Source organism: Anolis sagrei, chromosome 4, assembly GCF_037176765.1.
Source record: "Anolis sagrei isolate rAnoSag1 chromosome 4, rAnoSag1.mat, whole genome shotgun sequence".
Lineage (NCBI taxonomy): Eukaryota > Metazoa > Chordata > Lepidosauria > Squamata > Dactyloidae > Anolis > Anolis sagrei.
The window spans coordinates 54528957-54539957 of NC_090024.1; the positions used below are offsets into that span (position 1 = coordinate 54528957).

Here is an 11001-nt window from a genome sequence, read left to right on the forward strand (position 1 = left end):
TGTATCACGTTTAAAGATGCATTAAAATGCACATGCATCGTAATGTCAAAAGACATAGTTATACCTGCACTGACAACTATAACTACTATTTTTACTACTTCATTCCTTTAACATTCTAGTGAGTGTGGGCAGCTTTCAACAGAAAGAAAACCCTCTTGACTAAGAGAGGGAGGGAAGGAGACAAGAGCGTTTTAATTTGGCTAATAATCAGCCCTATTGATGACTAAGCATACAGTAATTCAGTACTCATATAATCTGGTAGCGCAAGCACTGACTACAGGAATCATTGCTTGAGAACATAACAGTCTCCAAATGGTTTTCTTGTCACTGGAGTAAAAATTGATTCAAGAGGTCCTGAAATAAATTATTGATGAATCTCTAGAGAGCAGAATAACAAACCACCTACTAGAGAACACTTTATAGAATGATTATAATTTAGATCATTGCAGATTAATCCCTAATACAATACAGTGGAAGCAGTGCTATATAGCTGAGGATGTCAGGCTATCTGATGTGGGGAGCCAGCAGTTATTTTCCCCCATTCTGCCAGGGGCCAGCATCATATTTGTGTCCACTGGCTACAACTATTTTTTTCTTTCTGGGAAACTCAACAGAGACCAGCAAACACTGGCACCAGTCCAGGAACCAATACTGAGTAGCACTACCATAATATTATTCTTCTCTTTCTGACATATTGTCACAATAACTGCATATAAAGCATCCTGCCTCGTGCTGCAAGGAGGGGAAAGAAAGTATCAAGTTAAACTTCATGTACAACCTTGCCATCTAGGAGTCCACACTGCATTCAGTCTTACATTGTATATAAAACAATAAATGAGCTAGAGGTCTGTATGACAGGGCTTGTAGGATGCAGACAAATTATGTACTGAAAGCAATCTTTCAGATCTGGTGGGTAATAGAGTTCATATTTCTGCATAAGTACATTCCAACTCTTCTTTCTACTTATGAGCCCATCACTACAAACTACAGGGACTGTAAATGAATTCAACAAATATTGAATATATGCTCTGCCACTACATTATAGCACTCCTCTGGCATTACTCCTATCAGCAATACACATCTGCAAGAAACTTACAAGCTATAGTATCATTTACAGACTGGATGAGGTCTTGCACTGGCAAGGTTAAAAAACCAGGGCACTAAAGGAGGATCACACCACCACCAAGAAGTTGGTGCACATACATTATTTTGCATATATATATATATATATATATATATATATATATATAGTCAGTCCTCCACATTTGCTTCTTAGACTTTTGCAGATCAGATCATTCATAATTTGATTCATTATATGTTTTGCACTTTTGTAAGCATTCTGAACCCCTAAACTCATCAAATGTGAAGGGTGCACTGGATGTTTTCAGGAAGAGGTCAGAAAATGTATGTGTTTCCTCTGAGTCTCTGACAAGACTTTATGGGGTTTAAAAATCTGACTGCTACAGCATAGAAATTGAATTACCATGAGGAATTTATTTTACAGGATAGAAATTGAATTAACATGAGGAATTTATTTATTTATTATGTTTATACCCTGCCCTTCTCACCCTGAAGGGGACTCAGAGCTGCTTACAAGTAGGCAACAATTCAGTGATGCACAAAATCATAGTCTGAGGCCATTCCAGTTGTCATTGCACTATTTCATATTCACTTATTGCACTGAAAAATTAATGTCCAAATATTTGGCCTCACATCCACATTTTTAATTTCTTTCTGAAGGTCAGGAGGGAGGGAGCTGATATTATTTCACTGGGGAGGGAGTTCCGCAGACAAGGGGCCACCAGTGAGATGACCCTGTCTCTCATCCCCACCAACCACACATGTGAAGGAGGTGGGACTGAGAGCAGGGGGTCCCAAGAAGATCTTAACCTCAGAGGTGTTTCATAGTGGGAGATATGTTTAGACAGGTAAATGGAGTTGTACAGCAGGAAGTGTGAGAGCTTGGCAGGTCCAGAATGTAAAGCCTCGGAGTGGATCTACACCTGATGAGGTTTCTTGATTGGGTGAAGGTGTTAGGAAGAACACGTGGTTTAAAAAGCTGGATTCAGAGCATGCTATTATCTTTAGACCCCACTGAAATCCACAGGTATTATAGCTAACTTTGCACATTAGTTTAAATGGGGAACTACATAACATGAACTTCCCCAGGATCCGAACCATATAGCATGCATTTAGTACAACCACAATATGAGGTAAACATCTTTACTGTCATCCCTAATGATATTGATTGTGCCTATAAAGAAATTAAGTCAAACACAAGAGAGGTGAACTACACCTAATTCTTGACCATTTTATGAGGACAATGTCTTTGAAGCCCATCTACACTGGCAATTGAATGCAGCTTGGAGTCAGCTTCAAAGTGCAGTGGCTATACAACACATGCCACATAAGCATCCAACCCTTTTTAATCCCTTTAAACAGTGCCCTTCCACACAGCTATATAACCCAGAATTATCAAGGCAGAAAATCCCACAATATCTGCTTTGAATTGGGTTATCTGAGTCCACACTGCCATATATCCCAGTTCAAATAATATAATGTGGGATTTTATTCAGCTGTGTGGAAGGGGCCTGAGATAAGCAAAGTCAGGAGAAAATCTGAAAGAAAGCCCTGAATGCACATCAGCACACTCCAATGTAAACCAAATTGCAGGATGAAATCCACTTGCAGAATGCAAATCACAAATCACAGTGCAGACACCCAAAGTAGTCTGCGGATATGCACATACACATTCCTCGGGGGGGGGGGGGGGGAGTTAAAATGCCATCTCAATGGCTGTCATTCCATGGATATTATGGATTATGATTCATGTCCACTTTATGTGGTTGTGTATTCACTACCTGAGCCTTGAACTGGTTCCATAGAGATCAATCTAATCATCCACACCATGAAACCAGTTTATGCTATTCCAATTTGCAACTGACCTAAGTAGATGTGCCCTAAGAAAAGTCAAACCTAGATGTCCATTACACAATTAATCACCAATCTTTACCATTTTTGCCTCATGATCAAACATAGTTGTGGGAGATGCATGAAACGGTGTGTAAGGCACAACATATCTCTGGCGGTCCTTCCACACAGCCCTATATCCCAAAATAACAAGACAGAAAATCCCATATTATCTGAATGTGGACTCAGATAACCCAGTTCAAAGCAGATATTGTGGAATTTTCTGACTTGATATTCTGGGATATAGGGCTGTGTGGAAGGGCCCCAGATTTTGGGGTTTCTAACTCCCACCACTCCAAAGCAATGATAAATCAATTGTAAGTTCATTTCGAATTCTTTCCATACAAAGAGATTCCACCTAAACATGAGCAATAACTTTTTTACCGTAAGAACTATATGACAGTGGAATAGTCTGCTTGGGGGGACGGGGGGGATGGGACACTCTAGCCCCTTCTACACAGCTGAATAAAATCACACAATATTTGCTTTGATCTGGGTTGATAGTGTGGACTCAGATAATCCAATTCAAAGTAGATATTGTGGGATTTTCTGCCTTGATATTCTGAGATATAGGACTGTGTGGAAGGGCCATCTGTCCTTGGGTTTTTTTGAACAAAGATTGTGTGGCTGTGTTACAAGAGTGTTTCAGATGTGTATTCCTGCATGGCAGGGAGTTGGACTAGATGGCCCTTGAGGTCACTTCCAGCTCTAAGATTCTATTATCGTAACTTAGTGGCTTCAGAACCACAAATACAACCAATGCCGCCATATTAGTCCATGGATATATTATATTAGTATCTAATAAATCCATGCAAATCCATGAAATCATCCTATGCACTTTTACCAGAAACAAGTTCCATAGCTCAATGAGACATTATCCCAGGGAAGTGTAAAAAATTTGCATTTTCAGTGTTTGGAACTGAACCCAAATGGTTGTACAGTTTTTCTTCTTGTGTGGTATATAATGAAGCTGCACTTTGTTGTTACAACTATGGTATACTGTAGTTATCCTACATGTCTATAGTTAATTTGAAAGGTCAGGGGTATTATGTACCTTGATGCACAGGCTTCCCAAGCATTGATACTATAGTATAACATTCTCACATGCATTATACATAGGAGATCAATGCCTTACATGCCTACAGAATGCACCACAAAAAGCAATATGCTTGGTAGCAGCCATGACACAGCAACAACAAGTGAACATAATTACAGATAAATTTGACAAGTCTGAAAAAGAATTAGTAAAACATGAATTTCTGAGAAGTCAAGACTACATAGTGAGGAGCTTGTAGTTCAAATTTCCGCAGAACGGAGAGTAAAACTTCACAAAACACACACATCAGCCTTGTACATAAAGATACTGCACTACATACAGCAATACAACAGGGTATACTACATTGTTTATTCAGAAGTCAACTCAATAAGACTGGCTTTCAAAATAGTGCATAAAGGATCCAAAGAATGATTATAATCCAAATGATTATGCTGCAAGAGACTAACATGGCTGGCTACTTCTTTGAAAATGACTCTGAATGCACCAAAATAATACAACAACACACAAAGAAATGGGGTGGGGGGGAGAAGAGACATATTTATTTTGCTGATGGGTGACCAATGTCCTTAGAAACACAAGGAGCTTTTGAGGAAAAGGAAGGCTGGCTCATTCTGAAAAAGGTGGAAAGAAAAACCTTGGCTTCCTCTAAGGTGAGCAAAAGCGACATCACTCTAAATGTCACATAAACATGCCCAAAAGGTGGATACAATTTTCCACTAGTTGATTTCACTGTAACACTTTAGATTAGACTGAAAATCCCTCCATCATCGTGCCCATGAATGGACTATCTCTTCCTCTGCATAATGGAAAAGTGTGCCGATGATGCTGAATAATACTATTCACACTCATCTTATATACAGAGGTGGTTCTAATTTAAAAAGAGAGAGAAGCAAATGCTCCATAATATATATATAGTAGACTCTCAGTTACATAGTAGCCTCTCAGTTGACTTAAGCAACTGGCAAAAGAATCAAAGAAATAACACTGTAACCACAAGCTGTTTTTATACTAAAACTGTTACATCAAGTTAAGTTTTTATTTGTTTTCAATTCTTGCCTTTCAATATTAATATTGAGACAATACAGAGTTTATGGTATGTTTTAATGTGCATTTAATTTTAATTTTTAACTTAAATGTATTCTAACTGGGTTGTTTTGAGTGTTCCGGGTGGTATAGCCATGATCCAGAAGCATTCTCTCCTGACGTTTCAGGATGCCTGCCATAGATGCATCCTCAGAGGTTGTGAGGTCTGTTGGAAACATTCCACAGATATATAAACATCATTTTCCTAGTTTAGATGCAGGTGAAATGTCAGAAGAAAATGCTTCTGGATCATGGTCATACAGCCCGGAAAACTCACAAGAACCCAGTGATTCCGGCCATGAAAGCCTTCACCAATACATTGTATTCTAACTGTTTGTTGTTCAAAGACATTGAAGAGTTGCCATATGTAAAGCCGTCTTGAGTCCCCAGCAGGGCAGAGAAAGGCGGTATAAATAAATGGTATGATACACTATAGGATATAGTATTAGTTCTATTTTAATAGTAACTGTCAAGCAACCAGAAGCAACATTTATGTAAGCAGTAAGGGTAAAGGTTTCCCCCTTGACATTAAGTTTAGTTGTGTCTGACTCTGGGGGGCGGTGCTCATCCCCATTTCTAAGCTGAAGGGCAGGTGTTGTCTGTAGATACCTCATGTGGCAGCATGACTGCATGGAGCCCTGTTACCTTCCCGCAGAAGTAGTACCTATTGATCTACTCACATTTGTATGCTTTCGAACTGCTAGGTTGGTAGAAACTGAGTCTAACAGACTCCTGCTCCCCGGATTCGAACTGCCAACCTTTTGGTCAGTGAGTTCAGCAGCTCAATGGTTTAACTCACTGCACCATGGTGTTGCTGTGGCATCTACCAATTCCAACATTTATGTGACATCTACCAATTCCCACGGGGTGCCAGTGAACTGAGAGTCTACTGTACATATATGTATTCATAGATGCACAATGGGAGCCAATGCTGCTCACTACATGTATTGAGAGAAAGGTGTACAAAGGGAGTTAACCTGAACTTCATCTCCACACCTACCATTCTCCCCAGAAAGTACTCTCTCTTCCACACGTGTCCTGGGAAAAAGGGAGGCACCCAGGGCTGTGCCAATAGAGAGAGATGCAATGACCCCAGAGGTGCCTCGGAGATACCCCATGGTGAGAGAGAGAGAGAGAGAGAGAGAGAGAGAGCTCCCGGTTGTCAATGGCTTGGCTGACTTGACACACAAACACACCCCCTCCCGTCTCAGTGGAGATGAATGAGAGCCCGGCGGAAGAGTTGTAACGGGATGGGAGGCTGCCTTTCTCCCGGTGCCCCACAGCAGAGGAGGAAGTCCTCCCTGGGGTCCGTCTCGTGGCCACGGCAGGAGAAGGGAAAGGAAGCTCGGGGGTCTTGAGGAAGAGGAGGAGGCGCCGGCTCACCCACCCTTCCCTTTCCCTTTCCCTTTCCCCTTCCCAGATGGGGGTCCAACCCCTTCAGGAACAAAGTCTCGGCCCGCCCGAGCTGTGTTCCGACGCGATCCGGTTTGATCCCCTCCAGCAACTGCCTCCACCCCGAAGGGAGGGGGCCCGGGATGGAGGGGTGGGCTGGGGCCAAGCGGAGAGGGCCGCCCCCCTCCTTCATGCCCTCCCTCCCTCCCTCCCTCCCTCCCTCCCGCACAAAAGCTCTTCGGGCACCTACCAGGCGGGCAGCCTCGGCCCAGGTGCGGTCCTTCTTCTTCCTCTTGTCTTTCATGTTTGCATCTCATTGAGATGGTTCGGTGGGGGGGACCGGGGGGCGGAGGGGGGCGGGATGGGGCGCGAGGGGAGGGGCCGAGGGAAGGAAGGAGGGAGGGAGGGGGGAGCCCGGAGGGTCCCGCACGCAGACAATGCCCCGATGACGTGGAATTGCTAAAACCCCGGAGGGAGGGGTGAGGAAGGGGCTGACAGCTGGAAGAGGAGGAGGAGGAGAGGGAGGAAGGAGGAGGAAGGAGGAGGAGGGATGCTCCTCCGCTCCCCTCCGCGAGTCACAACAATGCACTGTGACGTCACGGCCGGGAATGGCGCCGGCAACGCAACATTCCAGCTCAGACAGAGAGAGAGAGAGAGAGAGAGAGAGAGAGAGAATGGGACCCGCGCAAGGAAAGGGGCGGACTGGGCAGGGATGGGGGGAGTGGCGGTTCATGTGGGGGGGAAGGAGAAAGAGAGAGAGAGAGAAGGAGCTCCCCCAGATCTCGCGAGAGCTGCCGGAGGCGACCCTCTCTTCAACCCACCCCTGTCTCTCACCCCCACCCCTATATCCATCCATCCCCTCCCTCCCACGCCTCCCCCTTCCCCCCCCCCCTCGATGGGGAGGACAGCATCAAGCGGAGACTACACGTCCCGAAGTGCAACGCGGCGTGGTCCTCCCTGCCTCTCTCTTTGCATCCCGGGAGATGTAGTCTGAGGGAAGGAGCAGCGAGTGAGGAGGTCTTCTCAACTCCCAGACCTGGGTGACATGTAACCCCCGAGGGTCCTTCCTCACAAGCCCTCTCTAAACAGACCCGGGACTGGGAAACTCCAGCATGGGAAAGGCGCCGGCGGGCTTGCCGGGAGGGGGCTGAGGGGGGGGGGGCTTCTTCTCCTTTTCCTCGCCCACTTTGGGAAGGGGCTTCCCGGCCCGCCCGGGAGACCTCTCACCCACTCACCTGGTGGGCTCGCTGGGAAGGGGCCCCTCCGCTCGGGACCCTCCGCTCGCCCCTTTGGAGCCGTCTTTCCTGCTTCGCAGCGTTTAGCCCCTCCCGATGAAGGCTGGGGGGAGTCCCAGAAAAGTAACTTTCCCAAGCCGTGTTGCGGTAGGCATTGGGAAGTAACACCCGCACGTCCAAATGGACACCCAGCGGAAACAAAGGGATACACGCAACTGAATTAGCGCATCGCATTGGGTGCCCCCGCTCTTTCTCCATGCCTTCTGCAAGACCAAAAAGGAGAAGAGATTGTCCAAGGCTTTCAGGGCTGGAATCCCTGCGATTATTTATTTATTTATTCATTATTTATTTCGAATATTTGTACCCCGCCCTTCTCAACCCCCTGGTTGGGGGGGGGGGGCTCAGGGCGGCTTCCAATTGGCAGCAATTTGATGCCTCAATATATACATAATAAAACAAACAGTCAATAATTATAAATAGTTAAACACATTAAAACAATACAATTAAAATCTACTAAGAACTACCATTCTGGTGACCATTATGAGCTGAAGACTGTGGTTGGATGCTCCATCAAACTCATCCATAAGCCCAGATTACCTGTCCGAACGTATCTCCTGCTATGAACCATCACGAAGCTTAAGATCATCAGGAGAGGCCCTGCTCTCGATCCCACCACTCTCGCAAACGCAGTTGGTGGGGACGAGAGACAGGGCCTTCTCGACAGTGGCCCCCCGCCTGTGGAACTCTCTCCCTAAGGACATCAGGTTGGCCACCTCCCTCCTGTCCTTCAGAAGACAACTGAAGACCTGGCTCTGGGGCCAGGCATTCGATTAGAGGCCAGAGCAATAGGAAAAGGAAATTTGGATTTTGTGACATGGCTTCTCCCAGCTCAGCTTGGTTTTTACTGGCACGTTAATCTATTAATTTATTGTTAATTTTTACTGATGATGTACAATGTTTTAAAATGATTTTATTGTGAATTGTATTTTTATGGTATTTATGCTGTTAGCATCCTCTGATGCTCATGTGAGGCCGCGCTGAGTCACCCTTGTGGGGAGAAGGGTGGGATAGAAATATTTAAAATAAATAAATAAATAAAATTCCAAGTCATTGTCAACATCATTATTGTCATTATCCACTTAATTACCCGAAGGCCTGGTCCCACATCTATGTTTTTAATTTTTTTTCTAAAGGTGAGGAGGAATGAAGATGACCTAATTTCCCCAGGGAGTGAGTTCAACAGGCAGGGCGCTACCACTGAGAAAGCCCTGTCCCTTGTCCCTACCAAGCATGCTTGAGACAGAGGCGGGGCTGAGAGCAGGGCCTCCCCAGAAGATCTCCGGGGTGGGACATAGAAGGAGATATGTTCGGACAGGTATGCTGGACCGGAGCCATATAGAGTTTTATAGCTCAAAACCAGCACTTTGAATTGTGCTTGGAATTCTGCTTGGAATTGGATCCTTACAACATTTGAGGATGCTTTCCATAGATGCAGGCAAAACATCAGGAGAGAATGCCTCTAGAACATGGCCATATAGCCCAAAAAACAACCCAATGAGAATAGACTTGGAGCAATTCTAGCTCAGTCCTGGTTTTGAACCTTTCTCCCCCTAAGGTGTCATTAATGTTCAAGGGATTTGTCTTATTTTTCATCCGGGTACAGGTTGAGCATACCTTTTCTGGATTTCCAAAATCTGAAACACTCGAAATTGTCCACCAGGGAGATTTGCTAGTGACCTTTTTGCTTTCTGATGGTTCAGGGTACACAAACGTTGTTCCATGCACTCAGTTATTACAAATATGATGTATAAAATACCTTTAGGCCAGTGTTTTTCAACCTTCCTAATGCTGCAACTCCTTAATACAGTTCCTCATGTTCTGGTGACCCCCAATAATAAAATTATTTGGGTTGCTACTTCAAAACTGTAGTTTTGCTACTTTTATGAATTGCAATGTATTTTCATTCACTGGACCAATTTTGGCACAAACACGCGATATGCCCAAATTTGAATATGGTAGGGTTGGGGGGTTGTTTTTGTCATTTGGGAGTTGTATTTGCTGGGATTTATGGTTCACCTACAATCCAAGAGCATTCTGAACCCCACCAAGGATGGAATTGAACCAAAATTGGCACACAGAACTCCCATGGCCAACAGAAAATACCAGAAGGGTTAGGTGGGCATTTCCCTTGAGTTTTGGAGTTGTTCACCTACATTCTGTTCTAGAGATTTGTCTTCTTTTAATCCGGGTACAGGTTGAGCATCCCTTTTCCAGATTTCCAAAATCTGAAATACTGCAAAATTGTCCACCAGGGAGATTGACCCTTTTGCTTTTGATGGTTCAGAGTATACAGAGGTTGTTTCATCCACTCAATTATTAGAAATATGATGTATAAAATACCTTTAAGTGATGTGTATAAGGTGTATATGAAATACAAGTGGATTTCATGTTTAGGCTTGGGCCCCATCTCCAAAATATCTCATTAAATATGTATATGCAAACACTGGTACTCAAAAATAATAGTAATCGTAGAACCATAGAGCTGGAAGAGACCTCATGGGCCATCCAGTCCAACCTCCTGCCAAAAAGCAGGAAATCAAATTCAAAGCACCTGACAGATGGCCATTCAGCTTCTGTTTAAAAGCCTCCAAAGAAGGAGCCTCCATCACACTCTGGAGCAGAGAGTTCCCAACAGCTCTCACAGTCAGGAAGTTCTTCCTCACGTTCAGGTGGAATCTCCTTTCCTGTAGTTTGAAGCCATTGTTCTAGTCTATAGAGCAGCAGAAAACAAGCTTGCTCCCTCCTCTTTATGACTTCCTCTCACATATTTATACATGGCCATCATGTCTCCTCTCAGCCTTCTCTTCTGCAGGCTAAACATGCCCAGCTTTTTAAGCCGATCCTCATAGGGATTGTTCTCCAGAGCCTTGATCATTTTAGTCACCCTTCTTTCGACATAACCCAGTTTTTCAACATCTCCCTTCAATTGCGGTGCCCAGAATTGGACACAGTGTGATTCAAGGAGTTGTCTGACCAAGACAGAATAGAGGGGTAGCATGACTTCCCTGGATCTAGACACTATACTCTTTATTTTTGCAGAGCAAAATCCCATTGGCTTTTTTAAGATGCCACATGACATTGTTGGCTCATATTTAACTTGTTGTCCACAAGGACTCTAATATCTTTTTTACATGTACTGCTATCGAGCCAGTCACCCGCCATTCTGTATCTTTGCATTTCATTTTTTTATTCTTAAGTGGAGTA

At 44.3% G+C, this 11001-nt stretch overlaps 1 protein-coding gene across 4 annotated transcripts in view; it reads right to left on the reverse strand.

The window, feature by feature from the left end:
- Positions 1-7990, reverse strand: part of ASXL3 (ASXL transcriptional regulator 3) — a 145902-nt gene extending 137912 nt beyond the window's left edge. For 2 of the 4 annotated variants that reach the window (XM_060775237.2, XM_060775235.2), the window contains exon 1: positions 7738-7990. In XM_060775237.2, coding sequence (XP_060631220.2) covers positions 7738-7971 — 234 coding nt within the window. In that variant the 5' untranslated portion in view covers positions 7972-7990. Of the gene's footprint in view, positions 1-6752; positions 6848-7737 lie in introns of those variants that run through there. The other 2 variants (XM_060775236.2, XM_060775238.2) reach the window with 2 other exon arrangements.
- Between the last annotated feature and the right edge of the window lie 3011 nt (positions 7991-11001).